The sequence below is a fragment of the Histoplasma capsulatum genome, genomic scaffold (assembly GCF_000149585.1).
Source record: "Histoplasma capsulatum NAm1 scaffold_11 genomic scaffold, whole genome shotgun sequence".
NCBI lineage: Eukaryota > Fungi > Ascomycota > Eurotiomycetes > Onygenales > Ajellomycetaceae > Histoplasma > Histoplasma mississippiense.
In genome coordinates this window covers 33,528-51,957 of record NW_001813972.1, presented here as the reverse complement: position 1 = coordinate 51,957, position 18,430 = coordinate 33,528, and the positions used below count along the sequence as shown (strand labels likewise).

Here is an 18,430-nt window from a genome sequence, read left to right as displayed (position 1 = left end):
CGGCCGCACTCTATGGACCATGAATACTCGTACGAGCAGCCAATTGGCGGCGGGGATATGCCGCAGGCAGCCCCCTACAGCAGCTGGTGGATTGGGAGGAGAGGAGAGGATCAGCCAGTTGGTCGTGTTTGGGTCCATCCAAGCAGAAGGGAGGGCCTGTGATCTACACTCAACTTTTATTCATCTACGTCTGCGCCAAAATATCCAATATATACTGTACATATATATATATACGGAAGAATATATCGAAAGGAAAAGCCAAGTACTAGTTAGTATTAGGGTTACAGAGTGATGTTGGAGCGGTAGAGGACATGAGGACTTTTTATCACGTTCTCGTTGCGTTAATATGTGCTAAGATTGGGTTATATAGAACATAAATTTGAAGATGAAATTGGGCATCGTGATGAGATGTAACTTGGGAGAGACTGAGAACGGGCACTAAACAGACAAGCCAATGACAAATTGACAACGGAAATTTGAAAAATACAATTCGTCAGACAGATCGTCATACTCGTTACAGCCGTTAATTCAGATTATGTAGATAGATTCGTAATCCGTCGAACATGGCAAAAAATGTTGGACGGGAATGCAAATATCTGAGCAAAGAGAGAAAGAAACGTGGAGATAATAAAAAGCTCCAGCTTTGAAAAAAAAAAAAAAGAAAAAAAAGAAAAAGAGAAAGAGACCAGAGAGACTAAAGCGAGAGTACCAGAACAAAGAGAAGAAAGAGAAAAGGATAGAACATGCACAGGAAGGAAAAGCTAAAGAAGTAGAAATAGATGAAAGTTCGGACAAGTAGATCAAGTGTTCTACAGCATAACAGGAATAAAAGGATCGAGCTCATGCAACTGCTGAGCATCGAAAATAGACGGGTCGAATAAGGATGAATCTAGAACATTCATCGACATTTGCTCAGCACTGTCATGTCCACTAGGGGACCCATGACCGCATAGATCCCAGTTCGAAGAGGGCCCGTTCATGCTGTTATGAAAATCAATTAGCATCGTTGAGTAGAGATCTGGTGCTTCTGGAGCGATGGAAGCCTGGCCAGATTGACTCGTGAACGTGGTTGCGGTTTGGTGGTCGTGCTGTGCTGGGGACACATTTTTACTGTCCATGTCGTCGTTAGGTTCGGAGGACCTAGCATCGAGGGTTTCCTCGGCCACGTTGTCACTGTCGATGACGTTGTCGATGACATATTCTTCCCGCTGCTCCATCCAATGCTTTAGCACATCCATGGGAGGAAGAACCCCACCGCCTTTACCGCCGCGTTTTTCGCTGTCTTTGCCGCGGCCCCCACGCCCACGCTGACATGGGTTGAAGTGAGTCCGTCGAAGGTGAGCTGCCGCGTTGTAGTTGGCACCGTAGCGCTTCCCGTTACGACATGCTTTGCAGTTGGCGAGAAACTGTTTGTCAGGGGAAATGTCAACGCAGACCCAGACCTTGCGGACCACTGAGTGGACACGTTCAATGTGCCTTCTCAGTTCGTGTTCGCCGTGAAAGCCCTCTGGTTGCTCGTTGCAGTAACTACAGTACGTCTTTGTTCTCATGGGACGGCGAACAGACGCTTTTGGGATTGCCGCTACTTCTCGTGATGTGCCATCGCCCGACGATATCCTAAGCATTTTGTGCTCCGCGACTTTTGAGTGCGACGCATATTTCTTGTCTTGTTTTGGCGCGATGGGCCGTGTGCCTTGCACAATTTGCTCCTGAGTCCTCCTCACAGCCCTTGACTGATTCGACAGCGACGAGCTATCGCTCGCGCTGGACAAAGAATGCTTCATCTCTGAAGATGAAGGGGTTAAAGAAAGGGGTGTGGGGGATGACGGCGAACAAGCAAGGGAAGTAGAAGGAGAAATGCTAGGGAAAGGAGGCCTGGATTCAGGCAACGACTGAGAAAAGTGAACATTATTCATGTTACCAGAACGAAAATTTGAAATAGGAGATGGGGCAATGCAATAATTAAGGTCATTGTTTAAGTTTAATGACTGATGAGAGATACGAGAAGATGGATTATTATCTAGCTTTGCCAGATTATTAGAGACTGATCCGGTCGAATCGAAACGGATCATGCCCATTCCTCCGCAGAGAGAGTCTGCTGTTGCAGTTCGACTCATCTCAACAGCTGTGGTCGAACTACATTGCGGGTAATTTTGAGATGTTGGGGGAATCAAACAATCAGAGGTGGTATACTGGCATTTTTCGTTGTTCAACGGGGAGGAATCGGAGCCAGGCTCAAACATGAATAGCGAGTCGGAAAGGTTATCCAAAGACTGTTGCTGGGTGAACTCTGATGGAGAATATTCGTTGACATTGTTCATGTTGAGTTGTTGGATTTGAAGGGAATAACGTTTCTCGGAAGCCAAAGGTGTCCGTGGCGCGGTAGCGGAAGCGGAAGGGGGGATAGTTTGCGGTTGTGGAGGTGAAACGGTGGTAAGCATCCCGGCTTTCTGGAGTGGTGAGTTTCCATTCTGTGCTCGAATCGAAAGACGGCGATTTTGATGGATGGGAGCAGGAGACTCGCGTTCAGGAACCGGTCTATTTACATCTGCCACCGTTGGAGGTTCCGGAGTCTACATGCACCTATGTTAATCCAGTGAGTGGCAAAGGGGAAGGGACATGAGACCAAAAGGTGGTGTGACCTACGACGGCCCGCCGTTTTGCTGGGGGTAATGTTGAAGGAATCGTGCGAGGCACATCTTCCCGAGACCGTTTCCCAAAAGAGTCGGAAGTTCCACTCCCGTCGAGGGATTTCAACGTGTTACCGCTGAGTACATTTCGGTGAGGCATAAATGAGATAAGGAGTTGACCCCAGAGTTGTTCACGTTCGGACTCGGGGAGGTGCGCATTGTTGGCCAAAAAGACGTTCCGGGACGATGTGAGAGCAGATGTGAAGAGACTGTCGTCAAAGGTAGAGGCCATGGCCATGTTTAGCAGTGTAGGCAAATTGATCTCTAACGAGTGTGGTTCCGGTCCCGTCCTGGGGTGCTTGCAGTGGTTTTGAGAAAGGGATTTTTGGAAAGGTAACCTGGTTGAAATATTTGGTGTTCTTCAAAAGCGAGGGCCTATATAAACATACAGGAGGGTTATGGGGAGACTCTGTTCTGATATATGAGCCTTGGCAACAAGTCAAATGTTGGTAAAGATGGACAAAGTCAGTAAAGCGAGGAAATTGGTTGAGCGGTTCGAGAATGAGAAGAGCAGGAAAAGGGAAGAAAGGTGAGAATCTCGTGGGGATGAGAAGACATCAAGATTATAAAACTGAACGTAAGCTCTAACTGGATTTGGAGCGCAAGTTCCCATGAAAGAGGTGCAGCCAAGCCAGCAAACTTAGTCCCCATGGCCAATGATGATAGTTTTCGAACCAAGCCCTCCAGCCGGGGTCAGAAATGGTCCTCGTGCGCTTTCATTGCTGAGAAACTCGTTGCACTTGGTCTCGGGAAACAATGCCAACACTAACCAAGATGGAATAGCCCAGAATTTGAAATGTTGTTCGTCCTAAGCCAAGAGGACACTGGACTGGATGAGGACACATTCCCAGACTTCTTCCCGGTCCAGTTTGAAAGTGAGGCGAACAAGGCCTGACACTCTCCCGCAAAATCGGGCAACATTGGAAATCGTGTATGGGTCTTGGCCGGTTTGGTTTGCCAGTGGAGATTGGGGAGAGAGGGCAGCTGGATTCTTTGTCGAATTTTTTCGGCATTTGTCGAAACTGTTCCTGATATGATAGAATTTTAATAACTCAACTCTTGGTCTGATTCTCTCTTCTCTCGTCCCCGTTGCCATTAACCCTCATCCCAGGTTGACTCCAGGACATGTTAACGCAGCGAATCACGGCGTGTTTGGTTATGAAATAACTTCTGATTTAGTTAACCAACTTAACTAGTTAGTGTTTGGCTGCGAGCATTTCTGCTTTGGAGAGCCTAAATTCGTCACTGTGACTGATGGATCACAGAAGTATGAGACTGTTGGATCGGTTGCGTTCCTAATTCTCCCGTGTCTACTCGTGATCATCGAGGGACGGAAAATCCGCATGGGTGCGTTGCGCAGCAGAGAATCAAATTCGTTTCGTTTTGGTGGGGGGAAGAAAGGCCGTGAGCCTGCCACGTAGCCAGGCGGTGCATGTAGTGTCAAGTTGTTGGATCTCAGCCAAACCAGGAAGAGATCCCAACCAGTCATGGTTTCTTGCTGAGAAACGCTGTGCTTCGACAAGCGTTGACGTCTGTTGGAAGGTTTGGCTTGTCCCCTCTCCTACCAGCCATGGCGCGGGTGGTTTTTATCCCACACGCCTAAAGGCTTGCTTGATGTTGTGGGGAGGGTTGTCTGCTCAATGGATACACTTGAACATGGTTTTGACAAGGGCGACCCAACTTTTAAACCACACTCACACCACTCCTCCCACTGATGCGGAATTGAATTACTAATTCTGCATGCATACCGCCCAGGTCACAATGATAGGAGCAAGCTAGAGTTGAGCGGTTAGGATTAGGGTTAGTCAAGGGACTAACCGTGCCAAGCATATTATTAGTGAGTGCACTGCAAAGGTAATAATATCACTGCAACAGTAATTAAATATACCATCATCATTCTTCATCTTCAAATATTCATTAATCACCGCAATCATGTCTAAATCATCAAAATACACCAAATATCAGCTTCAAAAGATCATTGACATGTTAAAATCAAATTCAAAATTAAAAATCATAAATGTGGTGTGAGAATTTGGAGTTTCATATACAATGTTTTTCTTAATTGAACAGATTAAAGAAAGGAAATCAAGAATGATGAGAGTTCCAATCAATCAAATATTGAATGACAGTTAAGAGAAAACTCTTAAAAGATGAATAATACAGTTGAATAGTAATTTTTATTGTTTCATTATCAAATATATTGAAGCTTCATCACTTCAATTCTGACATCTCTTCTTTGTAATGCACTCGCTTATTATTTCCTTATATATATATATATATATATATATATTATCTTCGTTTATTGTTTCCCAACTCAGCTTCTAAAATAAAGAGATGTGAACTTGTCAAGAAGGTATCTTCGGGTGGACCACTACCTGATTTAACTTATTGTTTCTGAGCTGAAAATTTGTATTGTGTGTACCAAATCCTGTCTTTCATTAATTTTTCTATGTTCTTGCTATATTCTTGGCATCATTCAACACTTATCAACACTTGTCTGTATTTAAAATCACACAAGGACTCCATTGGCTACTACCTATTACGCTGTAGTTCCTCACTATATCCCTATTGAATCTCTAAAATATCGCAATTTTCATCAATTAATCTATCCATCAAATATTCACTGTATCTCTACTGAATCTCTATAATAAAGTCCTCACAATCTCTTACTTATCCATTTTGCCTGCAGGCCCTTATTAATTCTATGTTAGCATCCTCACACTTGCTAGATCGTTATAATGAACCTTCCATCTCCTTCAAAGATATATAAAATGTAAAAACTAAAAAATTTGGATTATTTAGCTATTTTTTTCATATTTCTATAGAATAAGGGAATGGATATATTATATAACAATTAATAACTGATTCTAGATATATAATTTGAAATAAATACTTTACATTTTTTTATATTCAGTGAATATATTAAGTACTGAATGTAACGGACTATTGGTGACTGAAGTGAGTGTTATCAAGCATGAAAAGTGAAGTGAGCGAATCATGCTTGTTAATCTAAATATACGTGGGATTATTGAATATATACATTGGTATTTATATTTGATACAAAAAAGTTATATGATTGACGCAGCTATGAATATGCATTGAAACATTGAAATCGGAAAGATACAAGCCATGAGACAATTTCTCACTCTAATCCACCCGTTGCAGGATGCAGTGCCATCACCAAAAAGCTATTCTACAACTCCCCTTTCCCCTTTCAAGCCCCACGCAATTACCAGCAAATTGCTTCATTATCCACCTCAAATAACCCGTTCTTCCTCTTCTCGGCCTCCCACCTTTCTACCCATAACTTCATTTTCTCTCGGCTTCTTTTACTGCCAACATTAACTGTGGGGATCACTTTGGTTATCCGCAGCGCGCAGCAGAACATTGTTAATTCCCTAAACGAACTATGTTCGCTATAGGGAACTGAGTAGCACGAGCTTATTTGATTGCTTCCACGTTGAGGGATGAGGTCCTTAGTGGCAAAGCGAGGTTTCCAGGAATCGGAGTATAAGACCGAAGACACTGTGGGACTATCGGTCATCCTTCCTGCTGGTGGTCGATAGCTCCAGCCAGTGGGACGGAATCCAACAACTCGAGAAAAGTGAGGTTTGAGAGAATGAAGGTAATCAAGGAGCGTTCCAGTATGTACGTCCATCATGGTTACCATATGAACTTGAGCTTCTACAGGATTGTTTGTGATCAGTGCAGAAAGTTCACTATTTTCCAAACATGCAAGGATCCGTTGTTTCGCCGCTGGGGCATATATTTTACAATTCAACGCATGTGCAATTGCCATACATAATCGCTCCTTGCCAATGCTGTAAGTTCCAATGACAACAAGTAGCCGATTCCTAGACTCCGATTGTGCATATGGTAGCAAAGTTGGCGCTTGTGGGGCCTTTAAACAGACGTCCATGTCGCTTTGTCCGGAAGTTTTCAAATGGCTCAAACGGCATTCTGAATCTGTGGAATGGCCATGTTCAGTTACATTTAAATCAGCACAAACAGCTGCACATGCCGCAACAACGTCGTCCTGGCTAGGGAACGCATATTTGGGATTAAGATAGGTTGTATCAAGGTAGCAGACATCGATAATTTGTTGCCTGACTTTCCCAGTCAACGAATCGGTAATATCAGGGCGGAGTATGGGATGTTGAACATGGGTCGGAGATGCTCGGAAGTCGCCGCAATGGAGTATGCGACGGACCTTCGGTTCATGGCTCTTGTTAACTCGCTTTTCGAATAAAAATATGGAGCTTCCTGGACAGTGGTTCGCGGGCAACATAGTGACCCGGGCACCACTTGTCCGCGGGATTTCAAATGGCTTGTCGAATTCTATGTCAGTAACCCATTTTGGGTCTACTTTGAGCTGCTGCCGTACCAAATTCCCTGTGACTGTGCTGCAATAGATTTGCCCATGACACCAGGAAGGCGTAAGGCCGATATAATGGTCGCTGTGAAAATGACTCAGGAAATACGCAGTGCATCCCTCGATAGCGCCGTATCTAAAAGCATCGACGCAGGTAGAAAACCCAGGGATGATTTTATAAAACGGGCATGTACGTTCATGGGCTTGTTTACCTCTCGATGCTTCCTCTTTTGCCGTTGCCGCTTCCCATGCAGCATCTTCGGCGTTACTAGACATCATTTTTGAGAAGGCGGAAATTTTTTCGCCTTTCAATTCCATCGCGAGAGGATTTATCTGCCCGGGGCGGGGGATAACGGCTTTTTCCTGCCTGTTAATGGAGATACCAAAATTCGATTGGACGGGTGGGGTTGGAATTTTAGAAGGCATTGGGCTTGGGTTCCCATCTAGACAGTTATTCACATGAAGTAGCAGATCCTAGAGATTCTAATCAGCCTTGGGAATGAAAATATTAGCGAATCACATACGTCGTGAGCGATACAAACAAGAGCTTCATTGCAGACCGGGCACACCGTGATACTGTTATCATGAATATGTGCAGAGGATTCTGAATCGATTTCTTCTATTGACAAGGAGGTGCCCAGCCCGAGCCGCTGTTCACCATACTTTTCCAAGTTTTGATCTTGAAGACTCCCCCCTTCTCGGCATCCGCTATGGCCGCTATGTTTACCACTGGACGAATAAGCGGTTGAGGTAGCCAGAGCATCGGGGTTTTCCGTGAAATTCACATGAGATTCATTTGATGAATCCGTTGGTGAATTATAATCGAATTCGCTAAGCGTCTCTGGATTGTAAACGCCCTTGTCGTATCCACGATTGGATTCGTGTTCACTGTCTGGTTCATCCAAGAATGGGCCGACACGAGTAGGTCTGGGTGCTGTTCCCACAGATGATGGTAAGCCCTTCGTTCCTCTCGGCCTTTTAGGAATCCTCCCTGCGTCGTTTCCAAGGGCGGACGTTCCAATGTGACACGCGTTATTCACCCTTTGTCTTTTTTCACCAACATTGTACTTGGCATTGTATCTATCCTCTTTGTCAAAACTTTCCGCTGCGTCCCAAAATTCATCGGACAGTGATTCTGTCCCCGCTTGGACCTCATCTGGAGCATGCTTGACGGAGCGATCCACAACGTTCTCCTCAACCTCTTCCGTAAAGAATAAACTCCCAGAGCGATGTATATTGTCTGTAGACAGAAATTTCTTCTCTTTACTATGTGAACTGATCATGTAATTGGTTATCCGATTCTGTGACGATGTTGAAGGGGTTTCTGATTTTTTGAAGAAATTCAGAATCGAGGTATTCCGTTTTGAAACGGTTCGCTTGGAGGACGACTGTAAAAATTTGGAGGCCTCACGGCCGCGATTCCTATTAGCATTGAAATAAGGAGAAGGGGAACTCATTGTGCGCGTTGAAGATGGAGCCGGCAGGGATGGTGAGGAGTTACTGCAGCTGGCGATGGCAACTCAAAAGCTGTTTCGTTGATGGGACGGTTCGTCCATGGAGGACATAAACAAGCATAACTAAGTAGTTGAAACAATCATGGGAGGTCGATTGTTGATATTCTCTTGATCAGGGGAGACGGTTTGGGAACTTCTTCGTTCCGCAGACACGTTTCGATCAAGCTTGGCGGGGGGAAATCTGTCAAAGCATAATACGCGCTCTCTGATGGATGAGATAATCATCCACTTGGTAGTTAGTTACTTCTAGGGCTTAAGAGTACCTACGCTATAGTACGTACTAAATTCTTTTCTCAAAAATAAATAAATAAATAACTACATAAGATGGAAATGATGCTCTAACGGTCTCAGGCCGGATGAGATCTTTCTTTCACAACCACATTATCTCTTCGTCATTCCACCTCGAGTAGTTAGTGAAATCACAGCGAGGTTATGTGAATCATGCATACATGCATCTTGAGGAATGGGTGGCTGCCTTAAGGATTGATCCTTTTTGGCGTAGTGGTAAAGCCTTCCTACAAGATTGCATGTTTTACAAGGTTAAACGGTAATCACAAGCGGAACAACAAATTTTGCCCAACCACATTCAACCGACCGATTTGTTGCAACGATCTTTTGGTGTTGGATCAAACGACGCGCGACGCGATCTACATGTACTGTACATCGCAGTACCCAATTACTATACCATGTGTGTTAGCAAATCCAAGTCGGCGGCAATTGTTGGGCAAAAGCTTAGGACAGGATCTAAAATTGTTCGGTACTAGTATAATTGGTAATATCATTGGGTATCGTCGTTTGGTATTATTTATTTATTCATTATTATTATGAATTTGCGAATAACAGTAATCGAGCACTGCTGCATATGCTGACAACAGTGACATACATTGGAATTTCCACCCCAAAAGAATCCTGTGAGGCTTAGCAATGGGTTCCAACGCGCATCTTTGCCAAGTTGAATAACCTTCTGAAATATTTCAATCGACTCATGCCACTTCAATCCGCATTCCTGCATAGCTTAATCCTCTGTTCATAATTGGGTAAGATACACCGGTGATGTTTCTTACCGAGGAGCTCCTAGAATGGAGTTCTTCTCATTTGTAAGATCTATTCAAATCTGTTCAAGGCGACGAAATGTATTTTGAAATCATCGGGTTTTATGCGCTTGATTTTCAGCTTCTATAAAGAAGGATAGAAGTTAGCTGTAGGGCTTACGGTGCATTACATTGATGGCCAGTTTGGTCCAGGTAACAGGACTGGATACGATATTAGGAGAGGAGAGGAAGAGGGGGTGTATTAGCTTGGGGGCAGGGAATAACCTGTACCTCTCCTTGTGGCATCCTCCAATAATCCCCTATCTACCTCCGCCTGCGGTAAGACGATATATCGGACCACGCTCCCTCGAACGAAAATATTCTTCACACTGGAGAGATGTGGGTATTCATCCAGGTCAAGAACCTCAATGTCATCCAGCTTGATATTCAGATATTGGTCAACACTTTTAAGAGTGCCACGTATGCGGATGTCATTCTTTAGTTCAATTGTAACTGTGTGGTTTGTGATAGTCTTAAAAAAACTGTGTAAGAAATAGTTAGCTCAAGAGCTCTGGAGCAGGCTGGAAGGGATATTCAAACCTGAAGAACAACATCGCTGCAATCGGAGGTCAGAAACAACAGAAAGGAGCGGCCTTGGGAAACCAGGATGATGGGAACAGATGTGCATACAGCATTTGTGTATCAGCGAATTAATGTGGAAGTGCGGCTCCAGATGTTGCCAAGAAATTTTGAACGACCACAGCCAATCAAAGTTGGAGCCATCTACATCTGTACAGCGTAAACCATATGGACTTGATGGCTTTCCCCCCCCATTATTCACGTTTTTTAATCCAAACTATTTTTCGCTTACAAAGTACAATACTGTAGTTAACTAGTTGACTAGTCAGTTAAATTTTACTCCTTAATATTCCTCAGGAATTCATCAACTGAATCACCGGGTTTCTCATTTGAAAATTTAAGAAGCCAGAACTTTCTATCCAATAACTTCCTACACACATAGACACTAGAATGATCAATCAATAGAGAATCTTCAAAAGTAATAGATCAATCACAATGCCGTATTTTGGCTTGACATTTGCCTTGAAGATAGCAGACTAGAGAAGCAAGTCACAAGAGGAGTGAGATGAAAAGTAAGGTAAGGGGGATTAAGCTGTAATGAGATGAGTTGAGACGGAATCAAGCGTGATAGCCAACATAAAAGAGATATAGGAGGGAGTGTAAAATAACGCATGTAGATTAGATATACAAGATAACAAGGAAAGGGATTGAATGTGAGACAGTGAGTGACTAACAAAAAGCGCAATGGATATTTAAATGTGGTCGTGGGTATTTTTCGGTTTCATCGCCCACCCAGTTAAGCACCTCCATCCCGCTCCAGACTTTTGTCCCTCTGCATAAACGCCAGTGACCTCCTCGAGCAGCTTGCCCTTCTCACGTCCCATTTCCATCTGGAGTTTGACCATCCATTGTTCCCACATCCATCCGCCAAGCAGGCCAGTAGTACCAGCAATATTACTCGTCGTTCCCATAGATTCACCGATATCAGAATGGCAACCCGGCTCCGTCTTTGGAGTAGAAGTTTCGGTACCAAGAGGCAGAAACATCCATGCTCTCTTGGCTGGCGCAAAATTGGCATTATGGAGCCGATGGATGAAAGACTTAGTAGGGGACGGGTCGTACCCACGAGTCTTAAGGTTGAACCCAAATTCAACAGATACTGCTGCACCGCATGGTCCAGCACGGATAATCTCCGAATCCATCAAAAAGAATTCGAGGATACCACCAGGTTTGAGACATCGAAAGCATTCCTTCAGACATAAATTATACTCGTCCTCCTCTTCACCGCAAGGGTGATCTGTTTTTAGCAATGAGTGGAAGGTACGAGAGGATATGACGTCAAACTGATTGTCGCGGAAGGGAAGCCGCCAGACATTAGGGACTGAGATTTGCCGATGGTTCGAAGGCCCTTTCATACCTGGATTCACAATTTGGTGTTTCGTGATCGTTGTGTAGACTTTGACATTAGGGTAGTCGTTAGAAACATGCCACGCCCAGCCGCAGGATGGCTCGCCACCAATGTCGAGGACTCTAATTCTCCGGACAGAAGCACTCTTTGGATCCCCGCGGGGAACCTTTGCTCTAACAAACCGCTTTACCGCCGAGGTAGGGAGGAGAGATCCACCCTTCAAAAATTTCAGGGCTTCAACTGCCCACATTGAATTGTGTAGCTGATGCGCTACATCTTGTTCCTTTTCTAAATTTGAAAATTTGGCTTGATCGGCAAGAATCTGGGGGACAGTAGAATTTCGGGGGGCTTGGGAGAACGGCCCGCGATAAGGAGGACGGAATATGTTATTCAGAACATATTTCCCGAGAAGGCCATCAACGTGCTTGTCCATGAAACTGAGCCGTATTGCCTGAATTGATTCGTAGCGTAATTTGTTGTGGAAAAAGGCATCTTGGGCCGTTGACTGGCGTACCAGGCGTTGAAAGCCACGATAAAACAAGGCATCACCTCCTGCAGGATGAGAATGGGGCTTTAAGCAAACGCCGTTTTCCCGAATGTTAGCTAGGACTTCTGATTTTCTCGATGTGTTTGGTGGACACTCGTGAGGGGTTTCTACAAGAATTGTGACTGGCGCGCCCTCAAATTGATTCGCGGGGTTAGTCTCGCGTAAAGCCGATAGGTATGTAGTTTGAGCTGCCAGCCAAGTGGTTGTCCTATCAAGGTTAGAAGCCGCTTGAAATTTCAATTCTTCATCATATAGCTCGTCATACTCATCCGCGATATAATCTGCGGCTGAATTGCGTTCGCCTCCTTTCGAAGGAAGTGACGTTTCTGAACTGTCCCAGGGATCAAATTTTGGTGTTGGCGTTGCTAGAAAAGTATTGTTGCGACCTAAATGAGGTGTAGCAGGAAGGACGTCGTCGGATATCGCAGGTAGGTTCCAAGAGCAATTGTAGAAATTCTCCGCAGTAGCAGATAAGGGTTGGGGAATTATGGGGAAACGCCAGGCCTGTTGCGCATCACCTCCTAGAGAAGAAAAGAAGCCTCCTGGGGATGGGATGCTGAGAGGAGTGAAGGGAGTTGAACCGGCTGAAGCGGGTATAGCAGCATTCATGCTCCCAGGACGACTTGAGAGGAGCTTTACTTCTTGCATTTCGACTATTTCGTTAACCCCGGATATCTCGGAGTGGCGGTCGCTATCACTGTCAAACTCAATGCGTTGAAGAATAGCAAGAGCGTTCGTTGGAAGCTCAACGCCCTTGTTCGAACTGTCTGTCGACGCAGGCCTATTAATTCCAGGGATATCTGGAACACCACGTGGGCCAATATCGCGTCCGTTCTCCGGGATGAGCGGGAAGCGACCGAGGACGTGACTCCAGTCCTCAGGATTATCCATTTCAATTTCAACCTGAGGACTCATGGTTGCACTGCAAGGGGATTCGACGCACCCATTAGTATCGGAGTCAATATGAAAAAGCAAATACTGTGAATCCCAATCAACGTCTGACACTGCTTCTAGTTGAGGGGTTAGAGGCGCACTCAAGGTAGAAGGATGGTCCGAGGCTGCACTGCCGTCTAGTGACGGCGGGGCATGGGCTTCAGGAACAGCCCTTGGGATGCGTGAGAGGGCCTCAGGCGACACTGGTATTTTCGGTGGCGGAGTCGGCGGAACAGGAGAATTCTTGTGAAAAGCGTTGATCTTGGCCCTATGTAACGAAGGCGGAATGATAATCGCCGGGTATTTGTTGCGGCTGCTCGACGAAAGTGTGGATAGCTGCGATGACTTGGTGGATTCGCTGTTTCCCTGGCTGACAAGGGACGGACAGCTGTCGCTCATTTCTCCTTCGTCATCCTCATCAGTGGCATCGTAGAGGTCGTCGAAATCGTGGTTCCGTCTCAGCCATGAATTCCTAGAACCGGACGAACTGGTGGATGCGGGGGATACAGCGCGATGTGCGAGACCCAGACGCGAGAGACGAGTCGATCGAGTTTGATTCACTGGAACTGCTGCTCGTCGGCCAGCGGCTGAAGGCTTGCCATCAATAGTGCTTTTCGTATCAAACTGGGACTCGGGTTTATCTTCGACGATTGTATTAAGGTGCCTATTTCGGCCCAGCCGAATTTGTGATTCTGTTTGGGTGAAACGGTCCGCCATATCAGATAAACTGGATGCCTCGGGCCAAACTTCAAATCCGGAGATGATCAAGGTTTCCCCAGCACATCGAATGAATTACCAAACACGACGGCTTATCCGTCGAAACCTTTTGCGAAAATTTACAAATAACTCTCCGCGGGGGTAATGGTGCTAACGGGGATGATATGGTTTTTTTTAAATTCCCACCTCCGTTAGAAATTTGGAAACACAACAGGAAAATCATAACCCGATCAACAGGTGAACTCAAGAGCAAACGGGCAGGGAATGAAGGACTTGGCTGAGCGGGACAAAAAGGAAAAATAAAATATTGAGGATTAAAATGTATAGTTGAAAGAGATAAGAGAAGCAAAGAAAAGGAAAGAAAGGAAAAGAAAAAAACCAAGAAAGTCCAAGCTGCACACTCAGTATGCACTCAAAGAGCTACCAAAGCCGAAAAGCAGGAGAGGGGGAGAGAAAAAGGGAAGGACGTTGGCAGTAGGCACAGGAGAATATCCAGCAGCAAAGAAGGCAGCAGAGAATATGGTTATTTGTACTTTGTCCGTTGCCGCGGGACCACTGGGCTTGAAGCCACAAAAAGCACCCATCTTCAGCGGGGGGTGCTGATTTGCCCGGGGCGCTAGGGCCATGATTGGATACGGAGCTCGTCCCCAGGGCTGCAGAGGAACTGGGTGGTCTCCGGGTGTGCCTGGGCTTCCAATCACTGCGAGTCCCACCGGCGCCAAGCAATCATGCAGGGTTGCTGGTCCCCGGAGCTTTCCAAGGTTGCGAACTGGATTGCCCAGGATGCCCTGGGATACCCAGGTCACAGGGAGACAGCGTCACGGCGTCACGCCGATCTGGAGTTGCTTGTACTGTACATGTACTGTACATACAGAGTAGGGACACATCGGATTTCGCTGGTTGGCTGAGGTTGCTCAACAGATAACCGCCCACCCAACCGCCACCATGTTACCCAATAAGATTCCATCACCGATTCACTCCGGATTGCTCAACGTTCAAGTGAATGAATACTCCTTACGTTCTCTGCAGAAGGTGGACCTGGAAGAGAAGGAAGCGCCGCCTGGGCATACTATGTATGGATCATCCATGAACCCCTACACTATAGTACCTGGGTATTAGGAGCAGTTACTGCTAAGTCCCAATGACTTTTTCTCGCACATCCAATCGAACTCCCCATTGTGTTCAATTCTGGTGTATGTGATCATGAATTTTTCTCCTATTTTGACCAGCAAGTTTGCCAGCGCGGATCTGGCTGAATAGCGCCAAGTTCACTGTGGGGAAATCTGCAATTGATAAAGCCTGTCTGAGTGAAGGTAATATTTTCTATTACCCCTCTTCTTTCTTGCTCTTGATTAATTAGTTCTTTGTGTTCAGAAAGTGTATTATGAATTAATTCTCTCTTCTTCTAAAATAAAATTTTATGAAAGATAGATCGAAGTACGATTCTATTTTTGAAATACTTGATACTTTGTTGGCATTCCTGGGCTCCAGTCGCCAGAAGGACACGTGACCCACATACTTGTTGGAGCTACTACATGTTGGCCCTAGGCTGCCTATCACGGACTAGCGCACCGCACATATATGCCTCAGCTGTCTACATGCTAATACAACCGCTTAGACGTCCCACATAATCTTGTCTTATTGTGCGGTTTGAGCTAGCTAGATAGAGAACAAGCAGGCTAGATGTTCCTTCCCTTTCTTGACAATCCTTCTGTTTATCTACACTTATTACCTCTTTTTTTTTAAGATTTTATTTGTGTTTTTTTTTTTTTTTTTTTTTTCTTTTTAAAAGAGAGGATTCCCTTTGTCTTCCTTCTGATCTTTTTTTGTTTTTGTTTAGAAGAAAAAATTTAAGAAACTGTTGATGAAAAATTGTAATTAACTCTAACATAGCAATCAGATTGTCAATTCTTATTCTTAATTTTTAAAAATTATTCTACTCTAATCAATTCTTAAAGACTGCAAAGCTTTAAAAGTTTATATAAAATTTCTTATTTATTTATTTCTTATATTCATTTTTTTAAAATTGATCTCATTTAAGAATCCCATCATCATCATTGATATTAATACACTGAGTCTGTTAAAGAATGAACAATCAGTAAAAGAGTTGATAGAGAAAAAGATTAAAAAATAAAATAAAGTGAATGAATTCTTCAAAATATAAAGAAAACAGTCATTTTGTTGAAGGCTTACACGTAGTTGCTTGTTATTAATGAGTGGGAGCTAGCTAGCTAGGTAATACACTATGAGATCACGTGCATACTTAGTCACGTGGTCACATGACTGAGGCGGCTCAACACATTTTAAAACTTTAATCTTTCAATCTAACAATAAAAATTTTTCAAAATACTGAAAAATCAATTGTTCATTAATTTATAGTTAAGAAGAGAGCTTAATTTGATAATCTTTTAAGTATTTATTCATCATAAATTCATCTCTTTATTATCTTATCTATTTTATATTCTTTTATTTTTATTTAATTTTTGATATATATATCTGAAGACTCTGATTTTCAAAATTTTAAATCTTCAAGAAAAATCTTACAATTTCTGTCATTATTATCGTTATAAATCAATTTATCATCATTTGCAACATCAATTATGACCTTTCAAACAGTTATTAGAGAATATTCTTTTAATATATCAAAAAATGTGTTTTTTTCTTTACACAAATATAAAGAATTCATAACTGAGAAGATGTTTAACTTCTTCTCTGAAATAGAAAGTTAAAATGAAGAAAAAGAAGATATCTCTTCATCAATTATAAAATATAAATACAAACAATTTTTGAAAAATTCAACTGAGTCAAGACAACAAATTTTGAAAAATTCATTAAAAATGATTTCAGATTTGACTTTCAATATTTATAAAAATTTCTTCAAAAAATGAAAACAATCTCGAAATTATTGATTGATGAAATTGAAATGAAAGTTTAGAAATTTCAAAGTTAATAAAATAATTTTGATAAAAAAATTGGTATCAATTACCAATCTTCTGCTTACTGAAAAAGCTGAAAAATGGATTTATATTAATCCTTCATTTATATAATTTCTTGACAATCTCATTGGGAATAATCAAATCATCTTTTTAAAAATACTCAAAAATCAGTTTCCTAAGAAAAGTACTGAAGATAAAATATTCTGTAAATTAGAGATGATAAAGTCATTACAGAAAGAAAATAATTTGACTGAATAGTAGCAATTCAAAATTAAGATATTGAAATGACTAAGTATTAAAAATCAGATTGTGATTATTTTTACAATGAATAGAAAATCAGAAATCCTTCTTCTCAAAGTCTTTATTATAAGAAAATGAATCAGAGAATTTAATAAGATAAAAATTAGAATTAAATTGATTGAAATTTTAGATGAGTTACCCCACTCATCTCTGTATATTACAAAACTTTAAACATTGAAAAAGCAGAAGTTAAACTTAAGAAAGATAAGTTAGTAAAAGAGAAGAAAAAAAAATAATATAACTTCGGAAATGCTTTAAACAAACTCTGAATATTAATAATGTTTTAAAATTTAAAACAATTTATACTAAAAAAATTTAAAGAGAAAAAGAAGAAAAAAAATAAGAGATATCAGAAACAATTCTAAAAAAAATAAAAGTTATAAAGATTATAAAAATCGAAATTGATAATTTAGATATTAACTGTCAGATGAAAAGAGTTATAAAATCTTTATTGAAAAGATCAGAAAATCAAAAACATTTGAATGATTTTATCAATGAAATTTATCAACTTAAAAAAAACAAGCTCTTTTCACGATGCATTGAATGTGAAAAGATAGAGTATATCAGCAAGACTTGTACTGATCCACTGTTAGAAGCTTGAGAAAAAGCAATTTTCAAAAACAAGGTTTTCAATTCATTAAATGTCTTTATTAAACTTCAATAAAGTAAAACTTTTCCTGTATAAAAAGTTTTTCAAATTGAATTTACAATCAATGAAAGAGTAAAGATTAAATCTGTTACTGTTGATGTGACAAATCTTCAGATTGATGATGAGTATATTTTATTAAAAATTAATTTTAATAAAGAGAGCTGTCTTAATGAAATAGCAGTTAATAACAGTTGAGATATTACTGTGAGGGGTGATGACAGTGTGAAGAGTGAATAGTAGAAGATAGTATATAGTGTAGTGGAAGATAATAATAATTATAGTAGTAGTATAGTTGAAGTTGTAGTTGTAGTTGTAGCTAATCGCTGAAGAGGAAAAGAAAGAGAAAGAAGATGTGCGAAATACATGCATCCATATATATATACATACAGAAATAGTGGTAGCGAGAGTATAATGGAAAGAGGTAAGAATAGACGAAGATATAAACAAAGATAATATAATAATAAGGAAATAATAAACGAGTGCATTACAATTGCCCCCCTTTTTTATAAGAGCTGCCCTCAGCGATTGTATAGATTGCTTGCTAGTAGATGTTTGCATTTCCGTATTGTAGATGCCGCTTGTTGATAGCAGTGTATCGATCGCGTCCCCTCAATAGCTTGTATACGCGTTCTTATCGATTCCTTAATGAGGTAGAATTGGTGGATTCTTTGGTTGCTAGGGGTTGCGTGCAGAGAAACAAAAAGAATTTCTTTTCCTTTGAAAATTTCTCTTCTTTTTTAACTTGACCATCATC

At 42.2% G+C, this 18,430-nt stretch overlaps 4 protein-coding genes across 4 annotated transcripts; all 4 read right to left on the bottom strand.

The window, feature by feature from the left end:
* Positions 1-809: 809 nt before the first annotated feature.
* Positions 810-2,922, bottom strand: HCAG_08283 (predicted protein; the record flags this gene model as incomplete). Its single annotated transcript, XM_001536451.1, has 3 exons — positions 810-1,786; positions 1,922-2,573; positions 2,647-2,922. 3 exons carry the CDS (start codon positions 2,920-2,922, stop codon positions 810-812), a joined length of 1,905 nt encoding a protein of 634 aa, XP_001536501.1.
* Positions 2,923-5,919: 2,997 nt separating this feature from the next.
* On the bottom strand, positions 5,920-8,801 carry HCAG_08282 (hypothetical protein; the record flags this gene model as incomplete). Its single annotated transcript, XM_001536450.1, has 3 exons — positions 5,920-7,536; positions 7,587-8,450; positions 8,775-8,801. The coding sequence occupies 3 exons, from the start codon at positions 8,799-8,801 to the stop codon at positions 5,920-5,922; spliced, it is 2,508 nt and encodes an 835-aa protein (XP_001536500.1).
* A 919-nt stretch (positions 8,802-9,720) lies between these two features.
* Positions 9,721-10,221, bottom strand: HCAG_08281 (small nuclear ribonucleoprotein LSM2; the record flags this gene model as incomplete). Its single annotated transcript, XM_001536449.1, has 3 exons — positions 9,721-9,752; positions 9,899-10,149; positions 10,208-10,221. The coding sequence occupies 3 exons, from the start codon at positions 10,219-10,221 to the stop codon at positions 9,721-9,723; spliced, it is 297 nt and encodes a 98-aa protein (XP_001536499.1).
* A 423-nt stretch (positions 10,222-10,644) lies between these two features.
* Positions 10,645-13,791, bottom strand: HCAG_08280 (predicted protein; the record flags this gene model as incomplete). The annotated part of the gene is made up of 2 exons (XM_001536448.1): positions 10,645-10,722; positions 11,038-13,791. The coding sequence occupies 2 exons, from the start codon at positions 13,789-13,791 to the stop codon at positions 10,645-10,647; spliced, it is 2,832 nt and encodes a 943-aa protein (XP_001536498.1).
* Between the last annotated feature and the right edge of the window lie 4,639 nt (positions 13,792-18,430).